The sequence below is a fragment of the Agelaius tricolor genome, unplaced genomic scaffold, assembly GCF_023055355.1.
Source record: "Agelaius tricolor isolate 1412-34295 unplaced genomic scaffold, bAgeTri1.0.p SCAF_1, whole genome shotgun sequence".
NCBI lineage: Eukaryota > Metazoa > Chordata > Aves > Passeriformes > Icteridae > Agelaius > Agelaius tricolor.
This window is the reverse complement of record NW_027269261.1, coordinates 28,209,989-28,232,613: the sequence shown is the minus strand read 5'-3', so window position 1 is coordinate 28,232,613 and position 22,625 is coordinate 28,209,989. Positions and strand designations below refer to the sequence as shown.

Genomic DNA, 22,625 nt, shown 5'->3' with positions numbered 1-22,625 from the left:
CTCTAATTTACATAAGAAGCAACAGCAAAACTCCACATACATTATGTTAGCTAAATTATTATTATTATGTAATTACATAATGGAGAAATAGCAAATTCAAACTCTTAAAATGCTGATCACAAAGTATATTAAATTATAGCATTGCCTCAACTGCAGGGCAGGTGTGCTCAGTGGCACACCCTCCATCATGCAGACGATGGGATAAACTGGAGCACAACACAGCTCCCCTCCAGGAGACTGAAGCAGATATTGTAGGCCTTTGCTGTGTCCTGAACCAGGACTAGAACCCCTTTAGGGCTCATGGTTGTAGGTCTAAGGAGAAGCAATACCTAGTGATTCACTGTAAATACATATTTCACTAAGTCGTGAATTAATGTACTTTTTTTGGGAAGGTTCCCCCTGTAACAGCAGGTAAAAAGAAATCCTTCCCAAGCCTGCTTTTAGGTGCAGCAGACAGCAGAGAGTCAGCAGGGGCAGATTTGGCTCAGGAACATGTGGTGCATCCATCAGAGACTGCTATGTCCAAAGCCCCCCTTTAGCCTTGCCCTGCAAGCTATGAGTATTCTTGAGCAAACCACTTCAGCCTGCCAGCAGTCCAACAGAACAGTGAGAACCTATAAGAATCACATACTTTAATAATTCACTGGCTGGAAAACATTCTCAGATTGACAGATGCCTTGTTACTACAGAGTCATGTTAAGCAATAACAACACAAATCAATAAAAATCATCAAATAATTAAGAACTTTCAGTCACTTAACACCCACTGTGACCACCATTAGCAAGAGGTTTGAGGGCTGTTCATAAATCTCTTTAGCATATTATAAATTCCCCATAGAGCACTCAGATGCCCCAGCTATGGTGATTTATGCTGCAAACACTGCAATCCTGTCCCTGTGCTATTACTGTAATGGTTTCACATTTAAAAATTGTGTCCTGGGAATATGGCTGAGGACACAGCACACTGGAGAGGCATTAGTGAGAAGAGATGTACACAGAGCGTGCAGGAGACCAGACCATGACTCACCACATAACCTGGAGGAACTTATTTACCTTCTCATTTTAAGTGTAACCCTCAGTGTAAGAAATGTGTGTCAAAATTTAATCACTTCATGGACTGTTATGTAGTCTGATTAATGATATTTAGAGAGCACTTAAGAGATCCCTGGATAAAGGTTGGGTTTTTAGTCAATCTGTTATTCCTGCCTTCAGAGCTTTTATCTCTTGTGTCAGGTCCCAGAGTTTAAAGGAGTTCTTTCCCACTCTCTGCATGCACTTTGTGAAAGTGGCTGCTGCTGGTGTCAAATGCCAGCATATTCACAGGGCGTAAACCATCTGGTTTTGCTGAAACTAAATATTCCCATGTTTACTGAGGAAAATAGATGCAGACACTTTCAGTTCTTGCAGCTGTTCCTTCCTGGGAAACAGTAGAAGATTTTTTCTCTCCAAAGCAGAGGAATAGTAAGCTTGATTGACATCCTGCAAACTGCAGATCTTGCAGGCCCAAATTATTTTCCTTGTTTTGCTCCAGAAGTCCTTCCCCCTTCCTCACTTGGGGAGTAACGCCTCAGCAAGTGCTGTGTATTTCTCATGGTTTGTGGGCAGTAGGACAGGCTGCCAGGGGAACTGAGATTGTATCACATGCTAATAAACATAATTTAAAGAAAAAAAAAACCCAAAACAATGCTTCTCACACTTTGAAATAGTTCTGACACAGAGAGATGAAGTAACCTGTAATACATAACCCTGGTTATGCTTCACCTTGTCCCCATTTTGCATGCAGCTCCTGGGAGACTCTCTCCTGCCTTCCAGACTCTCTAACCCACCTGGGAGCTGTAGGGTAGGGCAGGGGGAGCTGCTCTTTTTTAAAAAATAAGATTTTCAATATAGGTCTTACTTACTATATCTATTCCTTTTTTTTTGTTGGTTTTTTTTTACTGTTTCAGCATTGGTTTTTGACATAAGCAATCTGTTTTCTGGGAATATCTAGACCTGCCCTGCCCTGCCTTTTAAATATGCATAAAAGGCAATGATGGCATAACTACATTCACAGGAATCAAGGGTCAGTATTAATCTACAAAACAATCTTGTTCTTCAAAAAATATTATTGCCTTGAGGAGTATAGCATTTGTGTCTCAATCAAAGATCTCATGTTTCCAACAAAAACTAGATTAAGAGAGACAGAACAGCACTAGCACTGAATGATTGGGGCACTAATTGGACACAGACCCAGACTGGAGTGCCTGGGCCAGTGGGTGTTTCATTGTGTATATAAAGTGTTCCAGTTCCAAGCAGGGATATCAAGAGAATCAGTATGGATGCAGGAGTTCAGAGGAGAGTTTTCCACATCCTTGCTACGTGCCTCCAAATGCAAACTGCTGGCTAGTTTGTGACTCTCAACCTTAATTTGTGAGGAAGGTTGAGAAAATCTTGAGTTTAGCTCAGTGTAGAAGAATAATTATTTTATTTTTTACATCTTAAAATGTTATAACCAAACCCAACTATTTACCCAGTTTTAGGGCAAATACTGAGAAACAGAAAAGGGTCATAAAGTACTACAGAGTGGGATTTGTTGACTTTTCTTCTTCTATCTCTTAATCTAAGCTTTTTGGACAAAACAGGGATGAGTTATCTGCAGATTTTGTTTATTTTGAGATTACTTTAATACAGTTCCCTATAATTTCTGACAAAAGAGATAGGATCTTTAAAAATTTTTGTAAACAAACTCTCCTAAGGAAATACACTGTCAATTGGATCACTAATTTCTGCTGGAAAACGGCACTGAGGAGGCAGCAGTGGTTTAGCTATTGCCACTCAGGGAGGATATGCTCCTAATTACACACTGGAAAATTAACCACATGGCTCCTACTGGCCTCTCCCTCCCATCCACATAAGAGTTGCAGTCAGCCCTGAGTTACAGTGTGCCAGGTGATAAAGTACATTAGAAATGAGCTCTAGTGATGGGATAGTGCTGTAAAATACTGCCATGTACTGTCTGCCAGGTACCTGATGACAGACCTAGGAGGGAGATGGTTTTTGAAAGTCACAACTCCATAGTAAATAACATAAAAAGTGTATGTAGTGCACTAACTTTAATGTGCAGTGAGTAGCAGAAGTTCTGTCTGAACCAACACAAGGTCACCAGGAAAGAGCAGGTTAACAGTAGAGATGCTGAGTCAGTGCTCTGTACCTGGGGAAGCAACTCTCTCAAATTCCCAGCAACAGCAGCCTCAGTGAGAGCTCATGTCTACACAGTCACAGGTCAGGAAAAGACATTTACTAGCACATAGTTGTTTTGCCAATTTCTTAGGAAATTTCTGTCTTTCAGATCACAGCAGTGCAAATTAAAAGACATCTTGAGACAGCATTGGATAAGGAAAGTTGACATATGAGGTATTTAGGGTAAATAGCTCTGAGACCAAGTAGGGGAAAGTTAGAAGCAAAGCCATCTTGGTGGACATTTGTTTATATAAAGTGTTGGACATGAGAGGAATTTCAAAATAACTGAAAGACAGTTTAGAAAGGTGAGCATTGTTAATGAGATTTTGACAAGGCATCAGTCCAGTTCCCCCTTGTACTTGAATCACCAGATATCTGTCTTTGGCCTGTATGTGTGCATGGTATAATGCCAAAAACTACTGAACATCCACCCTTGATCACAGAAAATGCTTTCACTGACTAATGCTTTCTGTATTGCAGAAGACAATGAGCCTCATTCTCTGATCTTTTAATTCTGTTTACTGTACTTGGATTATGTCAATGGGACATGCTAAGTTTTAACCCACTGAGGAAGAAACCCACACATTTGTGTCTCCTCAAGCTACAAAGAAAGAGGGGTGCAAACTTGACAGGGTTATGCAGCACAGTAAGGGGATCTTCCATCCAGCTGAGAGCCCAGGTACAGCTGGGCACTGGCTGTCACCCAGCCATGCTCCCAATAAAACTGGCACAGAATCTACAAGGAAAGAAATGAGCTATGTTTTGCAGCTTGTTCTTTTTCATAGCATCTCTGCTTATATTAAATTATTTTGTTGTGATGATATGCTGCTAAATTGTTTCTGGAAGATGCTGGCATGCCTAGTAAAAACAGTTGTTAGGGGATTGTTTTGCTCAGTGTACCTGAAAGTTTATCGTCCTATGGAGTTTGGGAAGATGCCTTAATTATATTTTTATGCCACAGTGAAAGATAATTTCATATCCCCATTTAATTATCAATGCAGAATGTTCTGCAATAATATATTATTATGTATGAACTGTCTGAACCTGATGTTGTGATGGCTTAAAATAGCCTTCAGGGCAGTTCAGTTGTGTGAAACAAAACTGGGACAATTCCTAAATGCTCAAGAGGGACTGCAGATCTATTAGTCTTGGCAGCAATAAAGTAGTTGGGATAAGGATGAACTTTCAAAAAGGGGAATAATTCTTTTTCCCAGTTTAATGAAAAATGAAAGAAAAAACATTCTAGGGTTGTTTTTTTAAATTTAGATTTCCAATACTAGCAGAATTTGAAAAACAAGAAAGGATAGATGTACATCCTATCATGAACAGATGAGCTGAAATTTTATTTCTGTGTATCCTGCCCACCTGTGTAGGCATTTCAAAAGAGCGTTCTTCCACCTGACTGTCTGGACGCTTAGCATCATCTGATACCTGATGATACCTGCCCCACCTTGTCCTAATTGCTTTTGTTTTGCTCATACTCATTTTCTTCTAATCAAGAGATAAAAATTGGGTTTCAACATTATATAAGGTGGAAGCATTTTGCTGGCTTGTAGGGACTGATGGAAAAATTCAAGTTCAAGTTTCTACATCAACATCTATATTTAGGCATATAAAAGAGAGGTCTGTTTTTCCTAGAACATCTGCACTTTGTTACTTTGTCAACATACATGTATTTATCTGCTCTCCCGGTTCACAGAGGGTTTTCACCACCTACATTTTAAAGCACTTCTGTGTCCATCCAAGGCAAGCATCTGCTGACAGAAGTATGTAAACATGTCTTAAGAGAGCTCATCTTAAAAAAAAAAAAGAAGTTCCAGAAATCACCAAAAAAGTACTCTTAGCAGCTCCAGCCGCAGAGAAACACGAACCACAGAGTTTTCTCTGCGAACTGCGTTCGAAAAGCGGTGTAAAGGGCACAACTCGTCATTCCAGTTATGACACGTTTTTTAAAAATTATTTTTAATAAATTGCGAGGTGGCACAGGTGCGGTGCCAGCAGGCGGAGGGGTGACCCTGGGCTGGCACGGAGGCTCCCGGGGCTCCTTTTCCTGCCTCTCCTCCGTGTCCGAGCCCGGCGCTGCCGCCCCGGCCCGAGGCCTCCGGGCTAGCGGGGCACGGCCGGGCGCGGGCCCGGGCCCGCTCCGCGCCTGCGCCGCCGAGCCCGCCGCGCCTGCGCGCTGCCGGGGCGCGGAGCGGCCGCGGCGGGCGAGGCGGCACATGCGCCCTGGCGGCTGCTGAGGAGGGGAGGAGGCGCGGGGAGGAGCGGTGGCCGCGTTCTCCCATTTAGCTGCGAGGGAGCGGGAGAAGCCGGGCGGCCGCCGGGGACCGCCGGAGGGGGGTGGGGGGAGCCACTGTCGCTGCGGCCGCCGCTCCCTGCTCCTCCTCCTCCGTGGAGCGCCCTCCACCCCGCCCTCTCCCCGCCCGGGACCGAGTCTGGTGGCCACAAAATGGCGGACGGGGAGCTGAACGTGGACAGCCTCATCACCCGGCTGCTGGAAGGTGAGCGGGGCGCCGCGGGGAGCCAGAGGGCACGGCCGCCGCTCCCCGCGGGACGAGCCGGGGCTGCCGGCGCGGTGCGGCGCGGGACGAGCGGGGGCAGCGCCTTCCCCGGGGTGGCGGCTGGGAGCGGGCTCGGCGCGTCCCGCCGGTGCCCCGAGCCCCGGCCCTGCAGCCCCGCGGAGGGAGGAGGGGCTGCTGTGCAGGGGGATGCCCGCCCTGTCTGGCTGCCTTCCTATTTAATAGGAAGGAGAAAAAAAAAAAAGCCTAATTTTCCATCTTCCCTTCTTCACCCCGCTGCAGCTGCCTGGCTGAGGGGCGAGCTGGGGGCGCCGCTCTAGCCGAGCTGTTCTCCTCGCTAGCCGAGCGGCCTTTTCTCCCCGTGCCTCCGGTCGGGTTGTAGTCGCAGCCCTCCGTGTGTAAAATTACGTGTGCGAGCTGCCTTAGTTGTGGAGTTGTGTGTACGTGAGTGTCGGTGGGAGCAGAGGGATTTAGTGCGCTGACATTCCTCAGCCTGCCCACGGGGCAGTCTGCAGAAGTGGATCTTACGGGTGGCTGATAAAGGCTGTGGAGGGTTTTCTGTGTATTAAACAGTGATTCTGCCCTTGAAAGTAAGCTCGCTTGTTGCCTGCTTTTGGAGAAGCTGAGGAATTATTGCTAGCGTTTTCTTTTTTTTTAAGTTATGTCGTGAATGTTTAGTCTTCTTGGGCCTCTTCTTCCATTAATCTTTCATTCCACATTCAACAAATACCTGGTATGCCGGAGATGAGATGAGAGTACTTGCATGGGTATGCGCCGTTCATTTATTTGGTAGCTGTACTCCTTAGATAGTTGGATCACATTGCAGAAGGCTTATAGGAAGGAATTTATGGAGCATGTATAGTTTGGGACGTGAAACAAGTTTTGTAAGGCTGAGTTTTGTTTAGTCGAGTTATAACAAAGCAGGGGGTTTAGGGCTTTAAGGACTTCTTAGCAGCTGCTATCTCATCTTTTTCGATGTGAAAACGAAGAACAGCAAAAGCAGTATTTAAAAATACGTAAAGTCTTTGAACAGTTGTGCCTATGTTTGTGATTTGAGATATGCAGTGTAGTATAGTATGAAGAAACAAGTATCAGTTGAAGTTTCTCTTAGATCGTTAATGCAGATAAAACTCCCTTTTCTGGATGTTGAAACACAGATTAATAGATAGGGTTTTAAGACAAACTAAATAATAACCTAGTAAATGTTGACATTTTAGGGCAGAATTTTTTGGGGGGGAGACGTGAAGATACATGGATACTTATGGTTCTGGGGTTTTTGAGACACTTTAAATAATATATTTGAAAGACACTTGTTCCACGATAGTGTAGTAATCTAAAGTGCTTTAGGAGGAGGGGATTCTGCAGTGTTTTGGTGTGCAACTTGTTGGATTGTTATGTTCCCTCTTAAGTATTACTCTGCTTATTTTTTATTTGCTGAAAACTTTTAAAATATGTCTTCCATACAGTTTACACACACCATAAATACTTGTGTTACAACTTCATTACTTTTGGGTTATGGTTCTTACCTTGTGTTTCAGCAGCCTACTCTGTGCTTCTTGTCTTCCATAGTACTTTAACCTTTAGGGATATATGTATGTACAACTTCTGAACCAAGCCTTGCTTGTAATTTTTCTTTTCTGTTTCTGAGTCCATTTTTAACTCTGAGCAGAGACTATGAAGATTTTTTTAGGGGAATGGGGTGCTTTCTTTCTGCTTGTCATCTGCTAACATTCGAGGAGTGCCTTGTTTAACATCTTGTATCTGAAATGTAATAGGTAATTCTTACAGGTTTTATTTGGGAAAAAATGGCAGCAGTTAAGGAATGCATTATTTTTGCTTTCTTTTTAACATCTTTTATTTGTTGCACTGCTAGCATATAGCATTTTAACCTGTTGTTCAAACAGCAGTGTTCCACAATGAAGGTTGGTTTTTTGTTCAATTGGCAGCTCACATTCTGGAGCTCATGCTGTTGCTTAGCTGACCTGTTCTGGTAAAGTGAGTTTGAATCCCTCCCCACGCTGGTTGCGCAGAAAAATTTCTGTTGACTCTTATCTCCAGTTAAATTGTTCAAAGCGAGTTGTTTGGCTCCATTACTCACACTTCAACTTTGACTTAAAAGGATAATTTAACATGGCTTTTGTGCTGTAAGTGTAAGCACAGTGAAATAATAAAAAGACATTTTAGTTAAATGTTGTCATGCAGTACATATTTAGTTCTTTTTGTTGCTTTAAGTGAAATGTATGGTTTTAAGTTTGAATAACAGTCCACAATTGTTTCTCAGTGGCTGCTACATGTAATTTTTCAAGGGTAGCAAAACCCTTGAAAGGGGTGTCAAAAGCCAGAGCCGTAGGAAACTTCCTGCTGTCACTGTGTTGCTGGGTGGTGACACCTGTTTCTAGGCTGTGATATTAACTGTCAGGAGTTCTTGCTCCTACTTTAATTAGGTCACTCTAACTGTTTTTATCCTTCTGGGTTATATGACACATTAACTTGCCTTTTGATTGGAATTACCTACTTAGATTGTCTTACTTTCTTTGTGTTTAATTGTGTTTTTCATTTCTTTTTGAGATATCAATATGAAGTGGCCTACAGCTGGGCTGCTTGGGAGAATTCAAGAACATCTTCCCAAGAACTCCTCAAGGAGTGTGCCCACCTGCTTATCTAGAATGTGTACTTAGTTACTTTGTAGATCTTCTGAGTGCTGAAAGCCAAATCGATTAACTCTTGAGTTGAATTTAGGGAGAGTTTTCATAGATTCACCTGAACCAGGGTGTAATGAATGTTAATAGTCTTCTGTGACATCAGCTTTTAATTTCCATGTCCTTTTGCATATACCAAGTTCTTCTCTATTCACTGGTTAAGTGGTGAGTTTAGGAATGGTAAGATCTCATTTTGAATTGACTTTCTCTTACAATGTGTCTAGTTCTTGGCCAGTAGTTAGTGATACCTTATAAATAACTACTGTTTGGAAATGGTAGGAAGGTAAAAACTCAAGTTTGTACATAAAGTCTGAACATAACAGTGTTTTCTTTTCTTTTATCTCTGTCTACCAAGTACCATCTGCCAGATTTAAATTGTCATTCCTGTTGCTTTACTAGAAGAATGAAGGAGATGCTGGTGCTCTGACATGTGTGCCTCACTATCTTGGAGACACTTTGAGTTTTACTGTCTGTCATGAGTGAATCTGCAAAGATTTGCAGGTCATTCAAATACAGAATTCCATATCTTTGTTAAAAGACTCTTAGAGTGATATGTGACCTTGAAAGTGAATTATCCAAATTCATTGAAAGAGTGTTTCCTTCTTGTGCTGGTATGCAGAATCACAGATCGGGCTTAGCTATGTTACGGTACATGAAGATGGTGGTCTTATTTTTGCTTCAGTGTGTGTGCTTATTACATGTTATTATTTTTTTCCTTCCTACTATCCCAGCTATGCCATCTGGTGGATAGATTTTTTTCCTAGTCCCTTCTAGCTGTGGACAACAAACAGGAATATGCACACACGATACTGCCGTGAGCACATCAGATGCGGAATATGGAATAATACCATGGTTTGGGTTGGAAGGAGCTTGTAAAGGTCACTTGGTACAGCCCCTCTCCAGTGGAGGGACAGCTTCACCTAGATCAGGTTGCTCAGAGCCCTCTCCAGTGTGATCCTGAATATTTCCAGGAATGAAGCATCCACCACCTCTCTGGGCATCCTGTTCTGTGTTTCATCACTGTCACTGTAAAAGAATTTCATCCATATATCTAGACTTAACCTACTTTTATTTTTTTAAAATTTATTTAGTATAAATCAGTTTTCCTTGTCTCATTGCAACAAGCCCTATTAAAAAGTCTGTCCTCATCTTTCTTATAAGCCCTCTTTAAGTATTGGAAGGCTGTGATTCAATGGTCTGCTTGAATCCTGCTCTCCAATGTGAATAGAGAAGTTTTTTTTCGCTTGGGCTTTGCAGCTGAAATTGCTACTTGTGTTTTGCCTCATCTAGGAATACCATGTATCCCTGTCTGGGAAATGCCCTGAAAATTGTAACAATGCTGAGCTAAATTCAGTGCACCAGGTCTACATTTAAGCCACGTTCTAAGCTAATTTTAATTTAGCTTAGATGTGTGATATGTGGAAAAGGTTGCCCCTATATCAAAGCAAAGATCCTGGAATAGGTGTAACCTTGACTTGTACAGCGTGCTGTGAATGGTGTTAAGTAAGATTTCCATATTTCTGTCAGGGTGTTGGGCTTCCTGTTTCTGTGCTGTATCCTTAATTTATGGGTATAAGGCATCCCAGCTGGAATGAATTTCTGCTCTTTTAAATTTATAGGTGTCTTAGTAAACACTAGGGAGTTTACCATATGGAAGAGAGGATGTACTCAGGGAAACCCAGACACGGTAACCTTAGGTACAAGACGGCTTTCTGTAAAAGGGCTTCATTTCTATTGCTGTACAAACAAATTTGCCTTGCCTAGGCAAGACATCTAGCTTTCCTAATCAAAACTAACAAGTTGAATTAATCTGACTGAACTTAATGTGGATCTTTTCTAAACAAATTTTTTTGGTGAGGCTGAGGGCTACTAGTTCTGGCAGTTCCAATGCACCAAAGAAGCTGTGAAATATTTATCCAAGAAGAGACATGTTGGACTACCAGTAGGTGTGGGGAATGGTTATTGCTTCAATGTTCAGCTAAAAAGGTGATTTTTATGATTGCCTTAATAAAGCTGGTTGCATGGTGTTCTTACCATGTCATGTGTTGTCTTCTAAGAAAGCTGCAAGCTTCGTTTTCTTGTGATTTTGGAGGTCTTATAGGTTGTGATAAATATAAAAATGTGACTGGTACTCAACTTTTTTAATGAAAGTTGTATTTTATATTCTTATGAAATAATTGAGATTTTTCCTTATTAGTTTTAAATAGTATAGAGCATACTGGTCAAATGTGCTGTGGTCAATAACATTTCTTATTTTGTTACTGTCTTAACTAATTAATATATCCCGCCAGCCTGATGGTGTGGTATTATGATATGGTAGTAGTGCTTGCAGTTCTAGGCTCTGTTACTGATGCTGAGAAAGAGAGAAATAAAATAGACCTTAATGATCTCTTGCAAAACAATACAAACAAACCATGGAGATGAATCCTGCATAAACAGGAGTTATCACCTGGCTTGGTGTGAAATGACTGGATAATTTGCTACTAGAAAAATAAACAAGAATAACTGTAAAAGGACTTGCTTGCAAAGGACTTTTCAAAAAATAGTTTTTAAAAAGAGGAGGAAAATAGGCATTTTTGGTGTGTTTCTAGGAGGGTAGGTATTGTATTAACCAGAGAGGAGGGATAAGGAATGAAGTTTGTTTCTGGCTTTGTTCAGCAGTGCAGATATCAGCCACTTCATCTTTAGCTTTATAAGTGCATGAAGAATGGAATGGTTGGCTTGAAACACTGCTCTGAAGGCCAAGAGCCAGCACCAGGCACTGTGATGGGGTTCTTTATTCTGCCTGCCTGTTTGGCCACTTGAAGGCTCCATGAATCACTGTCTGTTTCATTTAGATACTCTGCAGCACAGGTTTTACTTGAGTCATTCCGTGCTTTCTCCCTGCTCAGCTAAATCATAGTATAAAAAGAGAGAAACGGTTCATATTTAAGGTAACTGCAACTATAAACTGTTAAAATTCCTTTTAAGTGCTCATTGGTTACCACCAGAGGTAGGAGTGTAACTTTTTCAGAAAGGAAGAAGCTGCGCTGCTGAACCCTAGACTGTGGTGAGGACAGCCTGCTATATTTGGCTGTTGCTCACTAAGGTCAGGTGCAGTGTTCAGTGAAGGGGCTGTAGAGGGGAATCCACTCTTAACTGTAGCCTGAGGTGCCTCTGAAGGTATTGGGTATCTGCTTTATAATTTGAGACATTGAAATCAACCTTCTATTGTGTGATTTGCTTAGTACATTGACTAGGACATTTTAGTTTTGCAGTTTTACCATTTTAGTTTTACCATCTTTTCTGGGTTTTGAGGTGGTGTTTTGTGTTTGTTTTTTGGTATTTTTATATCAAGCCTGATATAAAGCTTTTTCTGTATATGTCCCATGTAATTGTATTGGTTAAGCAGCAGTGACACTGATATGCAGAAATTACACCCAGCTTCTTGTATCATAACTTCAGTAGCTTCTTTCCTTGGTTCTTCTCAGAAGTTAACTAGATCACTTTTGTAATTTACCTCCACCTTCCTTGAGTTTTAGGAATTTTATTAGCACTGTGATAGGGGAAAAGAAAGTCATCCTGTGAAATAAGCTGAAATTCTTCGTTTCATGAAATTTTTATGCTAAGTTAGCTTTCCAAGTAGTAGTAGATAGTAATTCCAGGAATTACTATCACTGTGTAATACAGCATTCTAAGAGGCCTCTACCTTGTGTTTGCTGGTTGCTGGAGTTTTAGGTTCAAGTGTACTTAAGCAAACAGTAAATGCAGAACATAGGGTCTTGTCCTTCAGCATTGAATTCAGCAATTCTTGCCACCATGTGTGATACAGGATGACTGAGACAGCAGTTAGTTTATGGAACTTCAGTATAAGGCAGCAGGTGGTCCATGAAAAGCTAAAGGAATGGGTAAAAGTTGCATGGGTATTCATGGGCTTACTGGAGCATCCCCTGAAGCAATTTTACATAATTGTTTCTAAGTCATTTCAAAGCCTCTTCTCCATGAGTATTAATTTTGCTGGGTAGTGTGTATTTGAAGAATGTAAACTCAAGTTTGGGTAGAACAGCACCACTTAATTGTTAGGGGTTTTTTCCCATTAAAGGCTTAGGCAGTCTCTTACTCTGCAGTGAACTTGTGCTTGATATTAAATAAGCCTGCTAAAATGAGTTTGTAAGCAATCACTGTTCTTCACCAAAATAATTAATATCAAGGTCATCTAGTGAAGGCAATTTTAGCAAGACTTCAAGGTTACTTGGATGTAAAAGCACAGTTTTTCAGGAAGAAAAGCTCCCAGGAAGACTGATTATTCTGTTTTTAGTGAGAAATTTGGGTGATGTACCCTAGGAAAGGTGCAGGGTTGCTCGGTGTGCTGCAGAAGAGCTGTACGTTCAGCGCTCTGTTCTTGCTGAATTGAGCAAAGTTCTAACAGGTTCATTTATATTATTGTTGTCCACCAGTGTAACTCGTGAATGAGAGCTATTCTAAGCTTAGTTCTGTCACAGCAGTTCTGAAAATTTAAAACTTGTGTTGCTGGCTTTACTCTCTGTTTTGCTGCAAGATAGGGAGTGGCTGCTTCTGGATGGCCGCTGAACAAGTTAAATAACAGAAGATACTCTGAGGGAATAGAAGTTTTGCTTTTAAAATTGAGAGTTGCTTTTAAAATCAAGTATGAGATTATTGATGTAAACTCATGAAAGTATGTAATTTGGATTTAAAAAATACCAAGAGCAGATAACTTCAAAACATATTTCCAAATATCAGTGTGAGGACTGCTTGTTGTTTTTTTCCCCAAGTCATAGGTAATGCCGCCTTAAGCTTTAAAATCTGTTCTGCTCCTACTATTGACAGGCTGTTCAACATTTGCCAAATACTCAAAAGTACTTTTAAGTACAAAAAAAATTAGTTAAATGTGTGAGTTGTTAACCACCAATGATTAAACATCCCACAGAATGTGGGGGGAGTGTAAGCGCAAGGGAATTGCTTGTGTGCAATTTGTGAAATTGCATGCTTGCAGTCTTGGGTTGTAGTTTGGGGGTCTTTTTTAGATCTGCTCTGGCAAAATTGACTTCTAAAGCCATAATTTCTGACATAAGCTTGGCTGGAGCTAGTATGGAAAGAAGGAGAACCAGCTCCTTACTCTTTCTTTAGCCCTGTCTCAAGTTCACAGAGGAGGATATTTTTCACCTTGGGGAACTATTTAGATTACATTTTTGATTTGTTGTATCTTTGTTCTAGGAAGAAAATATCAGTTCACTGCAGTTTACTGTGTGGCTACTGTGTGGCCACATAAGTGCATGTCTGCAAAAAGAGCAGAGTGAATGGAAAAGAGAGTGCAATGATGCTGACCCAATTTTTTATGATACCAGGGAGAAGTCTCTGGGTTCTGATGTTATGATAAAACTGTGAGTGTTACATCCAGTAAACTGGACACTGTGATTTTGGAAAGCAGCACCAGGTAAATGCTTAGGGTAGCTGTGCATACCATAGCTGACTTAGTCATTGAAGAAACTATTAGTGGTGGCACAAAATGAGCAGCTTAGCTGCTTAGAGAGAGGCACACCAGAAGCAGTGTGACAGAACAGGTTAAATTCATTTTTTCCATTTCATGAAAGGCTATGGAAAAAAGGGATGCAAGTGGAATTTGGAACTGCCAATTCTTGACCCACTTTCCTTTTCCTTGCTAGTATTGCCTTACATAATCTGCTACACTCTGGCATAAGTTTAGAGGGATTAAAAAAAATATTTTTTGCTGAAGTTTTTCTTACTGCCACTGTGCAACTCATGTCTTGGATTGCTAATTACTGTTACTGAACTTCTTAAGGTTGCTTACCAATGGTTGTGTAGATGCAGAGCTTATTCTAGTATTAATTAGAGCTTATTCTAGTATTAATTAGAGCTTTTAGATAACTGTAGGATCTATTGTGCTAAAATAAGTCTCAGTATTCAGTGCATATATTTGCTTTTATTCTTTTTTATCCTGTGCCATGTCACTCTGCTTGAAGCTCACTGGAGGAAGGGCTTGTTCTCTCAGAGCACTATGCACATGAGTTTGTGAATTACAACAGAAGTGCTGTCCCTATCAAAGGGCTAATTTATGTAAATCAAAGCTTGTTTACAGCATTTTAGATTAAAGATAATTAATTTACCTTCTATGTTGAGATATTTCTGCCCTGGGTAACTGACAGCTGTTAAAAATGATGATTTTCCCAATGCTGTTTAAGGCTGTTTGAGCTACAGATTTTGCAGTGTGAGAAGCCATGACTGGAGTGGTTAGCTCTAGTAATTTGTAAATGAGTCTGAAAAACATCTCTTATGCTCTCGATCTGGTTCTTAGAACCTCCTCTTCAATCTGTTCTTGGGGATTTGGCTTTTGAAAAACTAAGTGCAGTGTTGTTTACAATCCATACAAAGCTCAGCTGAGTCAAGGGAACTTGAACAAAATTCTAGTTGTAATGTAAGCTGCTGAAATAAGTGCTTAGTCTTACTTGTGTACTTGTACCACAGCTGTGGCACATCTGTTCTGGATGAAGGCTTGGCAAACCTTCCAGTGTCTTTGTGAATCCAGTGTAGTGCTAAGCCTTTCAGGGCTCACAGGAGCCTCTCCTTTCTCAATACATAGTACCCTTGTTGCTGATCCAGGAACTGTGGGAGAAAACTGCTTTTATCTTAACTAGTATTGATGATTATTCCTCATGAAACTCCAGGTTTTGTATTACTTCAAATGTAACTGAACCTGTGTGTTGGCTCTGGAGCTGCAGACTGTTTGGGTGGAAGGGGCCTTTGCAAAGGTACAATGGCTCAGACCTGCACCTTTCCCAAAGGGTGGAAGGGACTGATCATCTTGTGCATGCTGTCTCCTCTTCTGAGAGTGCTAGACCTGTCAGAGTTGTAGAAGTGTCTTCTAACCTGGAAAATCTGAAGTGAGGTAATAAGTAGCTTAGTTGATTTGTCTGTTAAGGACTTGCAGCTTTTAGGGCTCTACTGTTAGAGGTAAAGAAACACCATCAAGGCACTGACTGGCAGTTAATTATGAAGTCAGGGACTGCATGTTCTCTGTGTCTTGTTTCTCATGAAAAAATCCAGCACCACTCAAAGTATCAATTCTATAAATCAGATGTTCCAAATTTAAACCCCTGTGTGACTTTCAAAGGGAGCTAAAGGCTGGTGTTGTAAGAAAAACTGATTGGGTCAAAGTTATTTAAAGTATTATGGGCACCCTACTTGAACTGTTACCTCAGTTTTGGTCTCAGTGCTTGGTCTGGTGCTGCTTCTGGTAATGTTCATGTTGTATATAGTGGACTTTCCTGGGTTTGAATTCCAAAACTATAGTGGATATAAGTGTGTGGTTTGACTTCTTGTTTTGATCTGTATGAAATGGCATCATTCTGGTACTGCAAGACATTATGAGAGTTAAATACAGAAGAGAATGTCATTGCTTATGGTTAAAAGAATGCACTGTCTGTGGGAAGACATGACTGGGAAGCTGGTTGTGCTGCTTGGTGCTTTGGTGTCACTTTGTTGCAAGCTATGGGTCTAAAATAGAGCAATTGTTAAAATAAAATTATAGCCATTGTAATAGGAAGACTCTGCTTGGGTATAATGGCAGTTTATTGTGCCTATCAGAAGGAGTCCCAGGTCTCTGAAGGGGATCATTATAAACTATTGGAACACGAGCTTTTGAAATTAAGATTATTGGAACATTTTGGTACCTCACAAAGTGGGTAGTCAAGTCCTGTGCAAAGCTGTCAAGCCTGAGTTTGGTTGGTTGTAGTTTTTTTGCTAATAATGGGGCTGAAGATGTATCTGTAAGAACATCATTCATTTGTTTGAAATGTGATGAAATGGAAGCCTGTAGGCACATATTGTTTGCAAGTCACATTGATTGTTTCTGATGTGTGCCTTTGTTTTCTTCTAGTGTAAGTGAACATCTTAATACATGAGGAAAAATGACACAGAAGTGTTGCTAAAATGCTGTTTACTTTCCCAAGTGTAGTTGAAATCTTAATCAGCAAGAGGAATGTGACTTACCATGTCATAAATATCACCTGGTAGTGATTCACTGAGTGTCACTGAAAGAAGTCCTGTATGACACAGCCTTTTTCTTGTGAGGTTCTAATCAGCTAAGTATTTACAATATATCCTCAACTTCAGATATACTATTCCTCCTGCTCTTTTGGCACTCAAACTAGCTGTCCCAGGATCTAATTTTGCATCTCTTCCCTGCTTTTGAAAACCACTCTTCAGTTCTGCCTCTTCATGTGTCCCTGTGACTGCTTCCTAACCTCTGTTCACCAAGTGTTTGGTGTTTATTAAAAATAAATATTTATAGCACAGTGTTGGTGTGGTCAGATGTGCAGTTACACTGGGACAAGTATGCAGTGATAACCAGAGCAGTAGTACTGGGTGACCTAGGACAAACTGTTTTCCCTCATATCCTTTCTTCCCCATTGCACAATGTAGATAATGCTAGGTGTAATTATACTGACCTCCTCTATATAGTAAGTTTTCTAGGAATTAAGCAGAAATAAAAGGAAAAGGGAGGTTATGTTAATTAAAAAAAAATTTACAAGCTTACTTACTCTTCTGTTTTGAAGAGGGAAAGCAGGTGACCTAGGAATTTGCTATGTGTGAAGAAATAGTTCTTGCTCTTCTGTTCACAAATTTACTAGACTAACTGAAGTTGTAGCTAAATTTTTTATGAAGTAAAGTCTTACTATACATGAATTTGAAAGCATTTGGATTTGAGCTGCAAAAGTTGCATATTACCTTCCCTTGAAGGTACTACCATGGTTTGATGCTGAATGTTACTTTCATCTAAAACAGATGGCAGGACAGGATGTTCACCTATTGTAGACACTGATAGATTCTGGCTTATTTGTTTGAACTCTGAAGTTTAGTTTGTGCTGAGATGGAAGACTGAAGTGGATCAGCCAAAGTGACAACACAATTGTTCTATTTTGCTGCCTCATTAGACACACTGCAGCCTCTGACAGGAATCATACAGATACTTGTAAAAAGAAGCAGCTGCAGATAAACTTGCCAGAGGATATGGCTTGGAGTGCAATGACATGCAAATGCTTTTGATTTTATGCTAAATATAGGTCTGAGTGCCTGACTTGCAGGTTTTGAGAATTCAGTTTCATTTCTAATTAGAATGTTCTTGGCTGTAAAGGTTCAAGTAATTTAAGAGCCATTATACATGAAAGTTCCATCAGACTTTCATAGTTTTTAGTGTGATGTTTCTAATATGGCAGTTTCAGTTTATTTAAACATAATAATGTCTATCATTTTTTTCTTGTATTTAACTATTGCTGTTAAACTTAACAGTCCTAAACAAGTTTACCTTGTGCTAATGTGGAAGTGTTTTCAGGTTTTCTGGTATCAAGATTTTTCTTGTCTTTTATGAATACTCTAGCATAAAAGAATTGTTAAATTAAACGCTTCTTAAAATTGCTATTTATTCAGATATGGACAAAAGCACAGCTTAAATTGTTCTCTTCTGAGACCTGATTCAACAGGAATGCATATAGATCTTTAATCACAGATTACCACAATATCAGAGATTAATTTTACAATTCACTGGGCAGCATAATTCAAGGTATTTGGTACACATGTAGAATATGATGTTGGCTTTTTATCAAATACAGGTTTTAAATACAGATCATCTGCATTTAGCTCTTGCTGTGTGTTTGTGTGGCAGTTACCTTCAGCTGTTAAATATCTCATTTCAGTACGAGGATGTCGTCCTGGGAAGATTGTTCAGATGACCGAAGCAGAAGTTCGGGGCTTGTGCATAAAATCACGGGAAATATTTCTTAGCCAACCTATTCTTCTGGAACTAGAGGCACCTCTGAAAATTTGTGGTATGTAAGCTTGATATATACATGTTATATGTAGGTGTTTTAATCTAGTTCTATGCCAGGGGGATTGGAAGAATACTTGAGTCAGGCAAATGAGGTTGAGTTGGGATTAGAGGGAGGTCTTCAAAATCTTGAATGTAGTTTTCAGGCAGTTAGCACTTGGTACATTGCCAGTGCTGCTCACGCTGTTTTGGAGCAAGTGTCCTTAGCAGTAAGGACTGCTTGTGCCCTCATCCAGTGCAAATTTTGCAACCTTTTCCTTGCCTGTACAGAGCTGGTGCTCTTCTGATCACTATTTCAAAAAGCAGTTAGCTGCTTTTAAAAGGCCCACATGCTGGGGTTGCTCACTTCAAAGCATAACAAAACAAAGACCTCGTGAAATGAAACACTTGAAAAATTGAAGGCATTGTTAGTCTTTCAATTGAGAAAGTGAAACTGAATGCAGACTTAAATTAGGCTTAGTTACCATGTAACAAATTCCTTGAGCTTTACAGCATGTTTTAAAAAACATCAGTATTACTCTGAAACACAAATACAACATGTGCATTTTTACCTCACTAAGCATTTATAAGATGCTAGACTTCTTCCAAAGTACACTGTAACTACAAGCTTGTAAAAATTGTCTAAAAAGTTCTGTAAATACCAGATTGTAACCATCCCTCAACTTGCTTATTAACAATAGACAATGCCTTTGAAAGCATAAAATTCCTTGAATTAGATTAGTTGAAGTGTCATAATATTAAAAGAGAAGCAGTCTTTGTATTCATTACTACTTATATCTTCAAACATAGATTAGCTTCTTCCTGGCAGATGCAATGTCTGCAATGTTTCTTACATTGAGAGGATATTACCAATTAAAAAAACCCCAAACCCCAAAATAAAACAGCCAAACCCGCAAACCAACCACTAATGGCAAAGTCATTTTTAAATGACTAATTGCTTGGTAGGGTGGGGAGGAAAAACCAGCCCAGCTTGCCTAATGATGTAAAGTTGAAGGTAAAATACAACTTTATCACATTGTGGTTTCTTTAGACTTTTCATTGTAGTGTAGTCTTAATGTATTCCTAGATGAAGAAAACATAGAAACTCAGGTAGATTATCCATAAGTCAAGGTCTGCAAAGAATAATTTTCCTGCTTCAAAGTCAGGTTCTCCTCATCTGTTTAGATGGAAGCAGTTGAATGGACTGTTAGGTGTGCAGTAATAGATGTAGCTAATGCACAGCTAAATAAGGCATTTGTTATCTTAAATCGGATTCCAAACATGGAAAAGTGAAAGTACCAGGAAGTGTCAGGTGCATGTAAATTTAATATTGGAGCAATTGTCAGAGCTGCATTTAGATAAAAGCAAAAGAATGATGATTGCTTTCACCAAAAGCAAAATATGCAGCTGGTAATGCTTTGAACTATTACTTTTGTGTGTTCAGGCAATGCCTGAGGAACCATAATAGGATTGTCTTGTCTTACAATCAAGTCAGTTCAAAATAAGCTCTACATCTCAAATGGCTGTGTTTTAATGTAAGATGAAAGATGCTCTTATGTAAATGTCCATTTTAAAATAGATGTGGTTTTTAATGTAAGTCTTATATCTGGTAGACTTCAACTTGTGCTCACATGAAGCTGTATTTCAAAGTGCTAAGTGCCCTGAATGGAATGGTAAATGCCTTGGTACCTTTGTAAAATTGTTTCTGCAAAATGTTTTTACCCATTAAGTGCATTTGTCCCTCTGTTGCATGTGTGTAACTGAAAGTAGTTATAGCCAACATAATAATAATATTTTCTGTAGTGTGTTTACTTGGTAGTTCATTCTGTTAGTGATGAAGTCTGGGGATTTGATAACATGGTTCTGGAGTACTAGACTCAGCATAGAAACAATTTGTTGAGGAGTCCTCTGCTTCTTCAGGTTGTGACCTGCAGACTTCTAAATATCAGTTAGAATACAAATCATTCTTGTTGCAACATGTGTGAAAGAGATTTTAGCGAGTGGAGCTTCAGATTATCACTGAAATTGGATAGTAGATACTGATCACGTCTATTAGAAGAAAATTGGAAAAGTGATTCTTCTTCCCGAGTGAGAAATAGTTATGGGAGAATGCTGCCTAAAGGAGGAAGTACTGCATTTTTCATGGGAAGTTTAAAGGAATATAATATAACATGTACTCTTCGTACCACTGTATGCTTTAAGAGTTGAACCAGAGAGCATACAGGTTTGGGAATCTTTTACCTTTTTGAAGATGAAAAAAGTTATGTGAGTTGTTCTTTTTTCTCTTTTGAGGCTGTAGTAGCTTGTGCTCTACTGGAGAATAACTCTGCTAAGCAAAGTCAGGATTTTGTCACTGAACAAGCAGCAATAGTGAAGATACATCTATGTAACGCTTAATGTACAGGACCAGGAGGTACTGAACCTAAATAACATACAGCTTGTACTGAAGGCTTTTGGCTTATCTGTTTTCCATCCAGTCACTCTGATAATAAGTTTTCCGCTCAGCTGGAATATATTGCATGTATGTTGGAAGTTACTGTAGAGCAGCTTTGGCCTCTTCACCCATGTGGACAGCTCAGAGATAGTTTAGCTGTGACTGCTCTGATGTGATGCACTGTGGTGGTGTAAATGCCACACAGAGCTGTTCTGTAGAAAGCCTAGTTTTAAAGCTGGCAGTGGGAAGAGTAACATGACAGGTATTTTTCCTAACAACAAGCTGCAGGGTTGAGTATCTTGTAAGGGATGGAGTCTTTTGAGTCTGTCTTGCTTGTTACACGCATCAAAGGAGGAGTTAGTCTAAATGCTGCAGGATGGGATTCTTAGTACAGCAATGTTATGGAAATTGACCTTTGAAGTGAGTGTACTTTGCCAGCACAGTGTTCAGTTTCTCTCCAGTCTGAATTCTTCACTGATCTGTTTTTGCAGTAGATAATGTCATTTTTTTTTGAGGTACGTTTGCTTTCTGGTCATATACCTGTTCAATTAGAGGTTTTCTTTCTGACCTTGTTTTAATTTAAGTGAATTAAAGCTTGGTTAGAAAGCTTCTGCTTTATTGTGAAGATTTTGTAGCTTTTGCATTTCAGACTGGCTTCATACCTGACATAGCATTTGTGCAGATATGGTGAGTTATTTATATCCTGTGAGTACTTCAGCTTTAATATTAGCATGGTTCTTAGCTTTGTAATGCATATTGCCAGTTTTTAAAGGTAGTATTAATGACTTTTTTAATATCACTGAATAAAAATTAATTAGCTGGCTTAAGTTCTTGACTTATGTAAGTCTTTATGTTGTTGCACTAATCCCTGGTAAACTTTTTTTTTTTCAGGTGATATCCATGGTCAGTATACAGACTTGCTTCGATTATTTGAATATGGAGGATTCCCACCAGAAGCTAATTATCTTTTCCTTGGAGATTATGTAGACAGAGGCAAACAGTCTCTGGAAACAATTTGCCTACTACTGGCATATAAAATCAAGTACCCAGAAAACTTCTTTCTCCTAAGAGGAAATCATGAGTGTGCTAGCATCAATCGAATCTATGGATTTTATGATGAATGTAAGCAAAATCTATTACTTTTGCAAGACTATAACAGATTAATACTTTATTTTGGAAACACTTGTAGTAGTGACTCTTGTAATGAAAGGATTTCAATATTCTGTGAGCCTGCTTTGAAACTTTCTAAGTTCCAAGACAAGGTTAAAGTCACTCTGGAGCAATATTTTTTTCTTCTGCTGTTGTAAGAGATTGAGATGTTAGTGTGCTCACAGAATTTGCTAGCGTTTTTGCTTAGGCTCTGATATGTATTACAGGTTATCTTTAAAAACCAGCTTCCTCTTCCTAATGTCACACACTGTTTTTGCAGGCAAGCGGAGATTTAACATTAAGCTGTGGAAGACCTTCACAGACTGTTTTAACTGTCTGCCTATTGCAGCCATTGTGGATGAGAAGATCTTCTGTTGTCATGGAGGTAAGCTGATGGCTGCTTTTTAGAAGCTGTATCTAAACTTATTTTGGGTTAATGCTCTACCAAATGGAGTGTGGCTGTGTGTACCTGATATTTAACTGGTGATATTTAACCTTGTGTTGTCTAACCATCATGCTTTTCTGTGCACTTGTCAGTAGACTGTCATTCTTTACCTGATACACATGGCCTCTTGTGCCTGAGGGGGCAGTGCATCTGTAAGTATTCCCATCAGTGTATCCCTCTCTGAAGGTTACTTAATGCTAGAATTATTGCCTACTTTGCCACATTACCTGTTGCTGTTACTATATATCAGTGCAGCCTTGCTAACATTGGCATCCCTAGCAGTGAAGAGTGGCTGTCACAAGTAACCTTGGCTCTCTACTTTATCTCTTTAACCGTTTCAC

The 22,625-nt window shown here is 39.9% G+C and overlaps 1 protein-coding gene across 1 annotated transcript in view; it reads left to right on the top strand.

Annotated features, from left to right (window-relative positions):
• Positions 1-5,410: 5,410 nt before the first annotated feature.
• The window catches only part of PPP1CB (protein phosphatase 1 catalytic subunit beta), a 29,449-nt gene continuing 12,234 nt past the window's right edge, over positions 5,411-22,625 (top strand). The window contains exons 1-4 of the mRNA XM_071427943.1: positions 5,411-5,719; positions 18,147-18,278; positions 21,582-21,812; positions 22,120-22,224. Of these exons, the coding sequence (XP_071284044.1) occupies positions 5,668-5,719; positions 18,147-18,278; positions 21,582-21,812; positions 22,120-22,224 (520 nt within the window). The 5' untranslated portion in view covers positions 5,411-5,667. The remainder of the gene's footprint in view (positions 5,720-18,146; positions 18,279-21,581; positions 21,813-22,119; positions 22,225-22,625) is intronic.